This window comes from Protomyctophum parallelum (genome assembly GCF_964188405.1).
Source record: "Protomyctophum parallelum genome assembly, chromosome: 11".
In the NCBI taxonomy this organism is placed as follows: Eukaryota; Metazoa; Chordata; class Actinopteri; order Myctophiformes; family Myctophidae; genus Protomyctophum; species Protomyctophum parallelum.
Window position 1 is genome coordinate 50,586,182 of NC_139707.1, and position 15,987 is coordinate 50,602,168.

Genomic DNA, 15,987 nt, shown 5'->3' on the forward strand with positions numbered 1-15,987 from the left:
AAAACTAGACTTAACACTAAAACATTCCAGGTGACTAAAATGTGACTAAAACTAGACTTAACACTAAGACATTCCAGGTGACTAAAATGTGACTAAAACTAGACTTAACACTAAGACATTCCAGGTGACTAAAATGTGACTAAAACTAGACTTAACACTAAAACATTCCAGGTGACTAAAATGTGACTAAAACTAGACTTAACACTAAAACATTCCAGGTGACTAAAATGTGACTAAAACTAAATGGACGGTGAAACTCCTCATTGTCGGTGTTTATGTTGTCTTTTCTGGACAGTGGTTACAAGACCATACCTAGGACGGGCCAGCAGGGGGCAGCAGTGTGTGTGTGGGGAAAATCAGGGAATTGGCATAATGACTCAAATGGATGATTATTATTATTATGAATATAAAAAATAAATAAAAGGTTTTGAAGCCTTTTGGAGGCATTACATATAATTGTGCCTACTGATGAGTGTGTGTGTGTGTGTGTGTGTGTGTGTGTGTGTGTGTGTGTGTGTGTGTGTGTGTGTGTGTGTGTGTGTGTGTGTGTGTGCGTGTGCGTGTGCGTGTGTGTGTGTGTGTGCGTGCGTGTGTGTGTGTGTGTGTGTGCGTGCGTGTGAGAGAGAGAGAGAGAGTATATCTCTGACAGAAAATGCACAATCTTTGTTATAGTTTCACAAGATAGCATCACCCAAAGTGCTAATTATAACACAGCTCTGTTTACACCTTCATTTAATTCCTATTTATAGGAATTACATTGTTTCTATTTTGATTGTCTGGTTCCACTTCTGTTTTGGCAATGTAAACGTACGAGTGCAGTTTTGGCTGCAAAATATGTCAATTCCTGTCACAAGAAAAGGGACAACCAGTAGGACACACATACAGTATGCCATGTTTTATTTTCTGCACCACCTGCTTTATTTTATATTATTTTTATTTATTTTTTCATGTCATTGATATTATGTTGTTATGTTGTTGTTTGTCATATCTGTGATTGTGCTTTGGCAACACTTGTAAAACGTCATGCCAATAAAGCCTATTGAATTGAATTGAGAGAGAGAGAGAGAGAGAGAGAGAGAGAGACTATAACACACATTGCCATGGATGATGGGTCTAACATACAGCTGTCTGTCTCTCCTGTCTTTCCAGCCTGAGATCTCTGGAGTTCTGGTTCGGTCATCTCTACACGCATGAAGGTAATAATAATAATAATAATAATAATAATAATCTCTACACGCATGAAGGTAATAATCATATCATCATCATCATCATACTATAATTCTAACAATGTCTGTCTGCCTGTGTGTCTGTCTGTCTGTGTGTCAGAAACACTGCCATAGCTCCTTACTGCCTGCACAATCACTCCCAATTTTCACACAGGCATTGACCATATGAATATGGAGGGCGTAACGAAGCCCTTTTTTCGATTTGACACATTAATGATTATTAATTAATTTATTAGTCAATTACAAACGCACCCGGGCGCAGTACCCCTCACGGCCACAAGGGGGGGGGGGGGGGGAATATCAACGGGTAAGGGCTAGTAATAATAAACACGCATGAAGGTAATAATAAGGGTTACTGCTTACTGAACCGAAGTCTCCTGAACGTGAACACAGTATTTTGCGCTGAACAAATTTGTTTTTAGAAATCCACGTCGTTGCACCTGCATCTCCACTAAGATAAAGATAGCTGGGGTTGAGCCTGCATCTCCACTAAGATAAAGAGAGCTGGGGTTGAGCCTGCATCTCCACTAAGATAAAGAGAGCTGGGGTTGGGCCTGCATCTCCACTAAGCTAAAGAGTGCTGGGGTTGAGCCCAGCTATTTTAGTCTAAAAGTGCCGTTTTACGGGATTATAGTCCCTGCCTCTCAGACTCTAGCGACTTTAAGCAACGACGGCTACGACAGTCGGGCTCCGGAAATGGATCATTTAACCTCAGTAAAACTATACCTAAACCTAACCTCAGTAAAACTATACCTAAACCTAACCTCAGTAAAACTATACCTAACCTAACCTCAGTAAAACTATACCTAAACCTAACCTCAGTAAAACTATACCTAAACCTAACCTCAGTAAAAGTATACCTAAACCTAACCTTAACCTCAGTAAAACTATACCTAAACCTAACCTCAGTAAAACTATACCTAAACCTAAACTTAACCTCAGTAAAACTATACCTAAACCTAACATCAGTAAAACTATACCTAAACCTAACCTCAGTAAAACTATACCTAAACCTAACCTTAACCTCAGTAAAACTATACCTAAACCTAACCTCAGTAAAACTATACCTAAACCTAACCTTAACCTCAGTAAAACTATACCTAAACCTAACCTCAGTAAAACTATACCTAAACCTAACCTCAGTAAACTATACCTAAACCTAACCTTAACCTCAGTAAAACTATACCTAAACCTAACCTCAGTAAAACTATACCTAACCTTAACCTCAGTAAAACTATACCTAAACCTAACCTCAGTAAAGCTATACCTAAACCTAACCTCAGTAAAACTATACCTAAACCTAACCTCAGTAAAACTATACCTAAACCTAACCTTAGTAAAACTATACCTAAACCTAACCTCAGTAAAACTATACCTAAACCTAACCTCAGTAAAACTATACCTAAACCTAACCTCAGTAAAACTATACCTAAACCTAACCTCAGTAAAACTATACCTAAACCTAACCTCAGTAAAACTATACCTAACCTAACCTCAGTAAAACTATACCTAAACCTAACCTCAGTAAAACTATACCTAAACCTAACCTCAGTAAACTATACCTAAACCTAACCTCAGTAAAACTATACCTAAACCTAACCTCAGTAAAACTATACCTAAACCTAACCTCAGTAAACTATACCTAAACCTAACCTTAACCTCAGTAAAACTATACCTAAACCTAACCTCAGTAAAACTATACCTAACCTTAACCTCAGTAAAACTATACCTAAACCTAACCTCAGTAAAACTATACCTAAACCTAACCTCAGTAAAACTATACCTAAACCTAACCTCAGTAAAACTATACCTAAACCTAACCTTAGTAAAACTATACCTAAACCTAACCTCAGTAAAACTATACCTAAACCTAACCTCAGTAAAACTATACCTAAACCTAACCTCAGTAAAACTATACCTAAACCTAACCTCAGTAAAACTATACCTAACCTAACCTCAGTAAAACTATACCTAAACCTAACCTCAGTAAAACTATACCTAAACCTAACCTCAGTAAAACTATACCTAAACCTAACCTCAGTAAAACTATACCTAAACCTAACCTCAGTAAAACTACCTAACCTAACCTCAGTAAAACTATACCTAAACCTAACCTCAGTAAAACTATACCTAAACCTAACCTCAGTAAACTATACCTAAACCTAACCTCAGTAAAACTATACCTAAACCTAACCTCAGTAAAACTATACCTAAACCTAACCTTAACCTCAGTAAAACTATACCTAAACCTAACCTCAGTAAACTATACCTAAACCTAACCTCAGTAAACTATACCTAAACCTAACCTCAGTAAAACTAACACAGTGGCTGGGGGGCGTTTCCAAGAACCCGGATCCGCGGAAGAAACCCTTTTAGCCTCACTAACCCTGTCCTCCTGTCTGTCCCTCCAGACATGGTCTCACTAACCCTGTCCTCCTGTCTGTCTGTCCCTCCAGACGTGGTCTCGGCCCACTACAACGCGTGGGGCTTCCTGCCCATGTCCCAGACGGCGGCGTCCTGTCGCCCCCTGCTGGAGGAGCTGCTGCTGCTCCTGCAGCCTCTGTCTCTGCTGCCGTTCCACCTGGACCTGCTGTTCCAGCCCCGCCTCCTCCAGGAGGGCCGCGCGGTGCAGCTCCGCCGCAGGGAGCTCCTGATGCTGGGGGGGGGCTCCGCGGTGGCGGCGGGGCTCCAGGGAGGAGGAGGAGGAGCCCGGGCCTCCAACGCCACCACCGACCGCTCGGCGCGCTCCACCTTCCAGCTGATGAGAGGAGGGTGGAGCACCGCCGCCACGGGGGGGGAAGGGGCAAGGGAGGAGGAGGAGGAGGAGGCGGAGTCGGCCGACGAAGGGGGGAGGAGGAGGAGGGGGAGCGGGGACAGGGCGGGGCTCAGACGAGACGGAACATGGCCCTGCAGGGCGGCGAGGTTAGTGTTTAGTTTTATTTTATTTTATATACAGTGTTGTTCCCTTCCTTACTACCGGCCTGACACCTAGAGGTTTCTAAAGGTTTCTAAAGGTTCTTAGGTACCTATGGAAGCCACACCCCTGATGGGTGTGGTTTAGTCTTATAGGGGGTTATAGTTAATTTCGTTCAGCGGTTTGGGACATATTTAGGCAGGCAGTCATGTAGGTAGGAACGTGCGAGACCATTGAGAGCTTTATACACAAGTCAAAGAATTTTTAAATCAATCCTAAAAACAACCGGAATAATGATATAACAACCTAAATTATTATGTACCGAGATACATTTTTCAAAAGACAAAAACTAAACTAAACTTTTCACATTTAGTTTTAGTTTAGTTTTTGTCAGAACTCGATACAGTTTCAGTTAGTTATCGTTTGTCTTGTAAAGCCTTGTTTATTTCAGTTAACTAAACAGTTTTTACGCCTTTTATTGGTTTTTTTGAACGGACAGCCTTTTTGTAGGCTGACAGGAAACGGGAGAGAGATGGGGGGGGGGGGAAGACATGCAGTAAAGGCCGTGTCGGGCTCGGGAGTCGAACCCGCGGCACACTGCGACTGGATTACCAGTCGGGTGCCCAGACGGTTACGCCACCGCCTGGGCAACTAAACACTGTTTAGCTTAATTCAGGTCGTTTTTGTTGACTCTTAATACCCTTCTAATTGCAGGACGGAAGGTGTGGGATGCAGACGACAAGAGGCCGTGGGCCTACAGGGGGCGCTGAGGAGCGACAGGCCAGTCGTGGACAGCATGGAGGACACTCAGGCTGTGGTGGAGAGGGAGGCGAGAGGACATAGGACTAAAGGTAGGCTTCAGTGATCTATGGGAGGAGAGGGAGGACAGAGAACTAAAGGTAGGCTTCAGTGATCTATGGAAGGAGAGGTCCTTGACATAAAAATGTTTGATAACCTCTCGATTAGATTGTCTTACCTGTACCTGTTTTCATTACAATCCAGTATTTTCCTCTCTATTACAATCTAGACGTACTGTATGTCATATTGCTGTTGCTACGCACAGTCTGGCGGAACATGCCACAACACCGTGCCAAATACCTACGAGAGTGACATATTAATTAAACGCTGTGGTTGATTTCTCCTGAGGTGTGGGAGGAGAGAGCCAGGACGCAGAGAAGGACAGCAGGTCCCAGGAGGAGGAGGAGGAGGGTCTGCAAAGGAAGGACAGCAGGTCCCTGGAGGAGGAGGAGGGTCTGCAAAGGAAGGACAGCAGGTCCCTGGAGAAGGAGGAGGAGGAGGAGGGCCGACAGAGGAAGGAACGACAGGCTGGCTGGTGGTACCAGCTCATGCAGTCCTCTCAGGTGATTCCCCGACGCTGCTGCTTTTTTCATACTACAAAATGCCAAATAAATACAGTAGCCTATTTAAAAAAAAAGAAGAGATAACAGGCAAACGATCAAGATAACAACATTCTCTAATCGTGTAGACGTATTGGTACAGTAGGCCTATGCATTGTTTTTCTTTAGAAACAAGGCCAACTGATTATAATAAGCAGACATGGCAACACTGCTGGTTGACTAATGGAGGAATGAAGGGGAAAACAGCGCCCCCTAAAGTCACAGATCACTGCTGAAATCTTTGAAGGGGGAATGCTCTAATTTGGGATTTCTGGTTCAACAAGTTTCAAATGGTCATATCTTCTTCATTTCCCCCCCAATTTCAATGAGCAATACATCATAAATGATGAAAGGTTACAGTGTGCAGTTTCATAATATGTAAAGAACTGAAAAATGACCATGGCCCCCTTGTATATCAAACTACTGTCCCCGGTCACATTATGTCAAGAGAGTGTCTGTGCATGTCATGTGTATGTCATATCCCTGCATGGGAAAATACTTGATAAAGCATTGGTTTGTGAAGCCAAAATCTCTTTGTGCAATATCACGACCAAACCAGACCTCTCTGGTCTGCTCTCAGTCCCTAGAATCATAACTATTTGAATCATGCACTGATCTGCATAATATGGAGCCGGCTAGCAACTCTACATCTAACCTCAAACCCTTAGATCTCCATATATGGAGCTGACCTGTTGTGTGACATTTTATAATGTTGATCCCGCCCCACCCGTCCTTCCTGTTATGACATTCCATAATTATGTTGATCTGACCTCATCAAACCCTGTACACTCAAGAGACGCTCCATATATGGCCAGTCATTCCATTATGTTGATCTGACCCCCCCCATGCCAAAGCGCCAGTGCTCGCCCAGCATTCTGCCATCACCCTGGCGAATGCGGGCACGCGACCTCGCCCTCAGGGCGTCTTACTGGTTATGCTCGGACTCGTATGCAGCGTCCCAGCCGACCCGCCACTTTTGACGCGTATGCAAATAAAACAGCAAATTGTGCCTGATTTGCTGCGACCAGATTACATGGTGTGTATATGTATAACTAGCTCTCAATGATGACCTAAGAAATATGTGGATTAAAGGACCCAATGCCAATGAGTGTAATTGGTTTTCGATGGTGACGTAATGACGATATGTATCAGGCACAATTTGCTGGGACAGTGCATACGCATCAAAAGTGCAGGTCAAAAGTACTTGCGCGCTCTGCTTGCGCACTAGTTGGCCATTTATGGCCTACTAGTGTGCAACAAGCAAGTATGCACTCGACAGAGTGCACTTCTAGTTGTTGTTCGTTTTGACTGAATCCAACTTTCATAATGTGTTCTTTACAATGTTTTACATTGACATAAAACACAAATCAACGTGCCGTGCCTCTCCAGGTGTACATCGACCAGTCCGCCGAGGGCTCCAAGTTCGCCCGGAGCGAGAAGAGGAGGAAGTCGTCCGAGAGGCGACCGCGCCAGCTCCCGCCCACCAGGGAGGGCGTGGTGGAAGGGGCGGAGTCCGGCCACGAAGGGGAGGAGCACAGAGTGGCGGCGGCGCCCGGGGGGGGTGGGGGGAAGCCCTCGTGGATGGGCAGCCCGCCGGAGTCGGTGCTCACGACGACGCAGGACGGGGAGAGAAGGGGGGCTCCTCCTCCGGGGGCTCTGGAGGCCCGGGCAGCGCCGCTCCCCCCCCACCGCCCTGCCCCGGGCCAGGGCCAGGCAGCGCCGCTCCTCCCCCCCGGCCCTGCTCCGGGCCCTGCCCAGGCCCAGAGCATGCGCTGGGGCAGGCTGTTTGGGTCCACCACCACCATGGGCTCTCCATCCAGGACGGAGGGAGCTGTCGTACAGAGGGCCAAACCTCCCAGGAGCAGGTGAGGTCCAGATCCCACATTTTTTTTGGAGAATCTCATGAGGTAAAAATAAAAGTATCAATACTGCATATATATATATATTTTTTTTTTATCCCACGATTTTGTAACCCATTTTTCACCCCTGTGTCAATCATCTAATGTGATCCTGGGCTCTACACACCCTCCGCCAACCTGGGGAGAGCAACAGACTTGAACTCATGCTTCCTTCATGTCTGAGTGTCCAAGTTGCTCCTTTACACCTGACAGGGGGGAAGTTTCCCTGGTTGGACGTAGCGCGTGGAAGGAACACGTTATTCCAACCAGTTCCTTTCCCCTCCATCAGGCGCCCCGGCTGGCCAGGGGGAGGCAGTATACAGACCAGTTCCTTTCCCCTCCATCAGGCGCCCCGGCTGGCCAGGGGGAGGCAGTTTAGAGACCAGGATTACTGCATGTTTTTGTGAGGGTACCTACACGGGGAGAACATGCAAACTCCACACACAATACTGCATATTAAAGTTGGGGGTTCAAAATGTACTTGAGTGTATTGGCATCAAAATGCACTTTAACCCATTTAGGCCTGACGTCAACATTTAAAAAAAAAAAGTCTTCTGAAAGAATATACATTCAAAGATTTGTGCACTCATTCTCACGATATTTCAAAAATAGCAGACCTACAAGCTCATAGCACGCCACTCGGTGGCGCGCGCTATGAGCTTGTAGATCTAGACAAATATCAACCGTGTGATCATTTTCTTGTTTTCTTTTGCTCCGGTCGGAAACGACATGCAGACCGCCGTCCGGTTGGCTGGGCCTGGACAGCTCCGTCCTGGGCCTTCTGGGTCTGAGCGTGGGAGCGGGGAGGAAGGCTGGACCCCCACCCGGTCCTCCTCCTCCGACCCAAACCCGAACCACACCTCCTGGGAGGAAGTCTTCACCTCTGCCTCCGACAACCCAAACGCCACCTCCACCGGCCGTACAAACCACTCCGACCAAAAAGTCTCCATGGTGAGAAGGGCTGCATCTGTGGATTTGATTAAACACTCCCACTGAGCAATTTCTTTGTCTAATAGAGGGTATGCGCATGCTTAAAGGACAACTTTAGGTTTTTTCAACCAAGGTTCATGTTTTAAGTTGTTATTAGAGAAAGTAAAAGATGTGTGTTAATTTTTCTTCATTTGCTGCTTTCTTTCGTTTTAGGGATTTTAGCGGGTTTTGACAGGGGGGCGGGGGCATTCGAGCATGGGGCTAAATATGTATTTCTTTACAAAATATTATGGCGATTTATTTTTTTATTATTTACTATAGTCCTACTAGACCCCAGGAAATTACATCTGGCCACAGAAATTCACAGGATCTACTGAATGTGAAGGTAGCCTATTGGGGGGAAGCAACACTGTGTTATAGGCTCAATATGTCAGTTTGACACATTCAGTAGATCTCGTGATCTTTGGTGGTCAAATGTAATTTCTTGGGGTTTAGTAGGAGTAGAGTAAATAATAAAACAATAAATCGCTGTAAAATCTTGTACAAAAATACATATTTAGCCCCATGCTCGAATGCCCCCGCCCCCCTGTCAAAAACAGCTAAAATCCCTAAAACGAAAGAAAGCAGCAAATGAAGAAAGGTTTACACTCATCTTTTACTTTCTCTAATAACAACCTAAAACATGAACCTTGGTTGAAAAAAACTAAAGTTGTCCTTTAACCCATTCTGACGGGGCACCCATTTTGGTGTTGGCATCATGTTATGCTTTAGCTATTTAAAAATAGCATATCTACAAGCTCATATCGCGCCACCGAGTGGCGCGATACGAGCTTGTAGGTCTGCTATTTTTGAAAAATCGAAGAACGACTGACATTTTTTAGAATCTGATCTCAGGTCAGAATGGGTTCATCAGACCAGTGTGTGTCCGGCGGAAACCTCGTATGAATCTGATCTCAGGTCAGAATGGGTTAAAGTGAGTGGCACATCGAGTGGCAAAGCAACAGGCAAAGTGAGTTTAACGTTGTTTAATGTTGTTTAATGCAATCAGACAGGACTTTTCTGTGTGGATGTCTGGGCTGTCGAGGCCAGAAAGTAGTTTTTTGCCTCTCAGTGGGCGTTCCTGCATAACTTCCGGGTTTGATGATGATGTCACACGCATACCCTCTATATCACGTCTAATATTCGTCTAAAGGGCCGTCTAAAATTGCGATAAAAAACAGCTAAAAATTAACATCTTTTTAGATGTTTTTTAGACGATAAAAAACGTCTAAAAATGAACGTTTTTTTTGACGTTTTTTAGACGATAAAAAACGTCTAAAAATGAAAGTTTGTTTAGACGTTTTTTAGACGATAAAAAACGTCTAAAAATGAACGTTTTTTTAGACGTTTTTTTTGACGATAAATAACGTCTAAAAATGAACGTTTTTTTAGACGTTTTTTTGACGATAAAAAACGTCTAAAAATGAACGTTTTTTTTAGACGTCTATTCTTAGATGAGACGATGATTAGCGGTTGTTTAAACGTCTATATATAGACGTCTATATATTGCCGTTTTTTTATCGCATTTCTAGACGCACGTCTAATAGCCGTCTATTGCTCAGTGGGACTAAAGCATGATGTTATACTTTTTTCGCGCAACACAACGTCAAGCAAAAGAATAGCGAAATGTTTTCAAATGTATCCCCTGTGACGGCACCGTGTCCAAATCGATCGTTTTTAGTACATTATCGATTATTTTTCATAATCAGATTTAAGTTTCAATTAACCCATTTTGGGTGGGAACCCGTTTTGGTGTTAGCATTACGTTATGCTTTAGCTATTGAAAAAATATCAGATCTACAAGCTCATAGCGCGCCACCGAGTGGCGCGCTAAGAGCTTGTAGGTCTGCTATTTTTTTTAAATCGAAGAACGACTGACATAGAAACATAGCTTTTTGCAGAAAACTGTCGGGACGTAGAAGACATTCATAGAATCTGATCTCAGGTCAGTTAAATGCTGTGACTTCCCTGTCGTCTCCAGCGAGGTGCGCGCGCTGTGCCACCACACGGCCACCGAGCCCGGCCAGCTGAGCTTCCAGAAGGGGGACGTGCTGCGCGTCCTGGGCAAGGCGGGCCCCGACTGGCTGCTGTGCTCCCTGGGGGCCCTCGGGGGCCCTCAGGGGGCCCTCAGGGGCCTCGTGCCCATCATCTACGTCACCCTCGCGGGCTCGGACCACGACGGCAGCGAGCCCTGCACGGAGCCGGGCCAGCGTTGAGAGACAAAGCCCTTCCCCGAGAGAGAGACAGAGAGAGAGAGAGGCCCGGAAGACCAAGGGAAGACAGACGAAGACTCTATAGAACGAGGGAGTTCCTTTTGCAGTGGTCCTCAAACGTTTTCAAAGGACCCCCGCCCGGGTTTGTATGCTCTAGAGGCCACACGGACCCCCCCCCCCCCCCCCCCCCCCTGCCACACGGACCCCTCGTGACTCTGTGAGTGTGCACGTGGAAACCGAATCCATTGGGTTCCTCCACGTGCACACTGTCAGAGTTATGAACCTGGAAGGGTCCACTCTGTCAATCTATGAAACTATCGATCTTTTGATTGTGGGCCACACTTCGAGAACCTCTGAGCCTGACGGAGACGATGGTCGCTTTAAATGGAGTTTGAAGAGGAGGATTTGGACAAAAACGACGAAGAACGAGGCATTGTTGTAAAAGTGGATGGTGTACAGTACAGACTCATGCGAGGAAAAGCATGCAGGCACAAAACACCAACGTATAAATATCTACTCCCAACGGTACATACATCCATCCATCCATCCGTCCGGTGCGGAATGCATGCATAGTTACTGTGCAATCCCGAAAAACCAAAAGACAAGACGATAAACCGGCCCGTACCGATATCCTCCATACGTATACATCTTTAAGTTTTAATAGAATGAGGCTATAGCCACAGACCGCGGCCGGCCATGTTTCCGTCAGAGTTTGGAAGCACTCGTTTTCAGTAAAGCAATTCGTCCCGCTGCCTCTTGCGTTTATGTGCTAATTCAAAACAGGTGGTACGCACGCATGAGGGCAGTCGAGTGATATCTAACGAGCGCTTCCAAACTCCAGCACTTGGAAAAAGAATCACCTGCAACAAGGACACAAAGTAACATAACATGTCTACAGTGGATTTTCTTGAAACAAACACTTTGAGGATTTTTTTAGAAAGAGAATAATTCAAGCTTTCCGTTCAGCTGCAAAATGTTGGTGCGTTTGACGATGTTTAATACAATCAGATAGGACTCTTCTGATTGGATGACTGGGCTGTCTATGGGAAGTTGCACCTAGGTAGCACCTTGCCATGAACTCATATGGTAAGATGGTCTGCGTATGGAGAATAGGCACATTGTACCTACGATGTCCAGATGCACTGTTCTGTGTTCCCCACTAACATACAGTACAAACAGTACAAACACAGTCCACACTATCCATCTACGGTAGCCCTGCCACACTTTGAATGCAACGCTCGAAACAAAATGACACTTTGGTAGAGGTTATATAGGCAAGATAGGCAGGTAGAGATATCTTCAATTGTTGCTCAGTTGATTTAGAAAGTGATATTCCAATATATTGGAATATCAACAATAATTATATCCTCATTGACTCGGCTGGTGAAATAGCTGGTCTCAAAGTCACTCATTTAGCAAAAACGAAAACAAAACCGGTTCTGTCGAGTTATAAGATTACAAACCTGGTACGGCATGTTTCTTTTTAATATACTTAACAAACAAACGGGACGTCATTTTGGCAATTATTTGGAGTTGGCGACGTAACTACACGACCCAGACCTCTACCGAGGTTCAACGTCTTCAGGTAGTTAAAGGATCACTTCACCTATCTTAGTATAATTGGATCCTCACTGATGCTCATTATAAGATGGCGGCATTTTTCTGTCTACTACAGTATAGTTCAGCAACTGGCTGGGCCACTCCCCCTCCCGTTGTCTTTCAACACTTTAGTATTATTATTATTAATTAACAGAGTAGGAAAAAAAACACCATTCTAGGCTTTGTTTAAAATGGACTGCAGTCCATCCAGGTGAAAATAACCCAGAAAAACAAAAACGTTTGAACTTGCTTTGCCTTTCTCGTGCGTCTCATCACCGTTGGCCTGTTTCTACAGCCACACAGAAATATGTGTTGTTATGACACTAGATATATAAATATATTGTAATGTCCTGATACGGCACAAGTGTTTTTCCCCCGGTTTTAATCACTTAAAGCACTATTTTATACTTTTCAAGAATTGTCCAAAAAGCATCATGACATTTTGTCCATCCCGTGGGTTTCTTTGTGGTTATTGATGCCAGATGAAGGTATTGATTAGGTTATTGATGCCAGATGAAGGTATTGATTAGGTTATTGATGCCAGATGAAGGTATTGATTAGGTTATTGATGCCAGATGAAGGTATTGCCTCAGGTGAGAGTAGAAGTGTTGGGGAGGACCTTAGCTTAGCGCATGTATAATCTTACTGACTTTTCCTTTCCGTATTTTGCCACTGTCCATATTTACCCCCGATCCTCAAACCCCATGTCCCTTATTAAGCCTGATTCATACTCTTGTTGTCGCGATGCTTTGTTAACTTATAGATCAGATATTTCTGGCAAAAATGCGGCACCGGCTCTGTGCTCCATGTTGGTATGAATCACGCTTTACCCGCTCCTCATCTGAGAACAGTGTACAGCTTCAGAAGAGGACGGATTCCAGCAGAAAATGCTAAACACCTGTAGCTGTACATTAGCTTGTATCTATTAACCTGTAAATTCATATGCCATGGCGAGTTGTATTTATTTACTGACTAACTGTATTGTGTATAGCTGAGGCGTGCATGTGAAATGTGAATAGACAGACAGACAGACGGGGTATTATTTATGGAGTGAAAGTAAAGCTTTTGGGGGGCTTTATGTTTTATATGAATGTACTGGGCATTCTCTGCTCTCTTGTACCCCATTAAGCTAATTCACTTATTTCAATGTGTTGCTTATTTTTCTGTAAGGGATAAAATGCTCATATATATGCCTTAAAGCACTTATTGGTTAAAAAAAGCGAAAAAAAAAAAAAAAAGATTTTTTGCCTAATTTTGGTCCCGTTTTATATGTCTATGCTATGATGCATTCAACAAACTAATTGTAATTTCCCCAAGGGACTGACGTCAAAGATGAGCATTCTCGACAAAATATGTTAATATTCTTTTTTGGACAGCAGGAGAAAGGGAACCCCAAACCCCCCCCCCCAAACACATTTTGTGGTGGCTTTCCGGGCATATCTATCGAGTTTGGTCACACCAAGGTATAAAATGTGGCCTTAGGTTCTGACTGAGCTGTTTTATACAGCTGGTAAAAGGGTTCGTTATAGATTGTTATCATACCTTGTGGTCCACAAATAAACAAGCTGTCTCGGCGTTATTGTCAGGGAGGTGTCTCTGTATCGTTATATTGTCAGGGAGGTGTCTCTGTATCGTTATATTGTCAGGGAGGTGTCTCTATCGTTTGTGACAGTCAGTCACTCATAATTTGATACAGTCTGTTTCTAGCGGAAATGTAACTAATTCAGTAGCAGTAACATTAGCGTTTTCTCTCAGTCTTTCTTCTTTTCCATATGAGTGAAGCGGCCGGGGTGACATGTTTATGTCTCAAACACAGTTCTTATATGAGGCGATCTAAAATCCCCCCTATGGGGATTGCAATGCAAATACAAAGTGCATGCACCCGTGGACTTTGCACCCTCTACCGATACTGACGTCAGACCTTTCGGTGCTCTATTGCAACCTTTGCCCATGCACAGCTTTGACCTTTGACCCCATCCATGTTTTACTGAAACGTTAACAGGTTGATGACCACGATGATGACCGAGTGCCACAAGCGTAAAAATTGTCAATAATCGAGAAACTAATGTCCTCGCTGTTTTCTCTCCTCTGCTTCCTGCCCCCCCCCCCCACGCCCCTGAAATCAAGCCATTTCTCCATGCTTGTACATACTGTAAATACAGTACATACTGTATATACAGTAGCCTACATACTGTCAGCACCAGTGCCACTGCTCTTCTCTCCTGTTGCCCATGCTATATGATGTGAGTGTGTGGCATTATCAACCAACTCTGGATGTTAATAACAACGTACTCATGTGACCACAAACGGCTGGCTCGTGTCTCTTTCTGTCTCTGCAGTGAATGAATGATTTCTCAAGGTTCTCATGTAATAATAATAATAATGGATTTTATTTATAACGCACTTTATATTCGCAAGAATCTCAAAGTGCTACAGAGTGAATAAAAGCAAAAGAAACAACATACCAACATCTAAAAGAACAGTAACATTAAAACTTACGGGCAAGGCTATAAAAATGCTTTGGTAAAAAGGAAAGTTTTGAGTCCTCTCTTAAAAGTGTCTACCGACTGTGGGGCTCTCAGGTGGGCGGGGAGAGCGTTCCACAGTTCGGGGGCGACCGAGCAGAAAGCCCGGTCACCCATGGTGCGTAGGTTGGTCTTTGTGGGTTTGAGGAGGTTGGTGTTTGAGGAGCGGAGGGAGCGGGTTGAGGATTGAAGGGTGACAAGTTCCTTGAGGTAGGGGGGGGCGTTGCCGTGGATGCACTGGTGGGTTAGCAGGGAAATCTTGTATTCAGTCCGGAATGAGATGGGGAGCCAGTGGAGTGAGCACGGTGGCGCAGTCGGTAGCGCTGTTGCCTCACAGCTACAGCTAGAAGGTCCTGGGTTCGATTCCCGCTGGGAACGCTGTGGGCACTGGCGGCGCGTGTTCTCTCCTCGGCGTCATCAGTGCCCATATACCCGAGGCGGGGTTGGCGAAAGGGCCTTTCTGTGTGGAGTTTGTAATGTTCTCCGCGTGTCCCCTAGGGTAGGTACCCTCACATGTTCTCCGCGTGTCCCCTAGGGTACGTACCCTCACAAAAAACATGCAGTAATCCTGGTCACTAAACTGCCTCCCCCTGGCCAGGGGGAAAAGCCCAAAGTCGTGTGAGCTTGCTAAAGTTTAAATCACGTTTCTACGACAAAGTATGCCAGAGCAATGAGGCTGCTAAAGTGAGGTGGATTTGGGATCAAATCCCATTCATTGTCTATGGGAGGAAAGAATTATAAATAAAGTTAAATGTCTTAAAAAAAAAACTTTTTCAAAACATATTTTTCACCAATAAAAATGTAAAGATAGATGAACATTATACAGTTTTAATGGAGTTTCAAAGTGAAAGTATGACAGAGTAATAAGAGCACAAAAAAGTCAACTGAAAAATGATTAGGCCTACGTTAAAAAAGTAAAAAATATGTAAAAAGAAAATACAAGCACAAATAACTGCAAAGAGCTGAACATGTTGAAATCTGAACTATCATTTCTAGCATAAAGTATGTTGAAGTAGTAGGAAGACGAAGAAAGAGGAAAAAGTGAAATCTGTCGATAACAGTGTGCTCGCTATAAAGCGAGCACGCTAATGCTTTTGTAGGCAAATCGACCAATGACAAAGCTTCTAGGAACATCTTTGAATGCAGATTTTGTCACAGAGACATGTTTTGATGTTTAATTTATTATTTAGCGGAATTCTGATGTCATTTCTCCGTCCATTGTCAATGGCAAATATTGAGACGTGTT

General features: G+C 44.2%; 1 protein-coding gene across 1 annotated transcript in view; it reads left to right on the top strand.

Annotated features, from left to right (window-relative positions):
* rusc2 (RUN and SH3 domain containing 2) overlaps positions 1–14,278 on the top strand; it is an 81,124-nt gene extending 66,846 nt beyond the window's left edge. The window contains 7 exon segments of the mRNA XM_083776863.1: positions 1,150–1,196; positions 3,683–4,148; positions 4,855–4,991; positions 5,287–5,501; positions 6,927–7,402; positions 8,171–8,386; positions 10,386–14,278. Coding sequence (XP_083632989.1) covers positions 1,150–1,196; positions 3,683–4,148; positions 4,855–4,991; positions 5,287–5,501; positions 6,927–7,402; positions 8,171–8,386; positions 10,386–10,620 — 1,792 coding nt within the window. The 3' untranslated portion in view covers positions 10,621–14,278.
* The last annotated feature ends 1,709 nt before the right edge of the window (positions 14,279–15,987 follow it).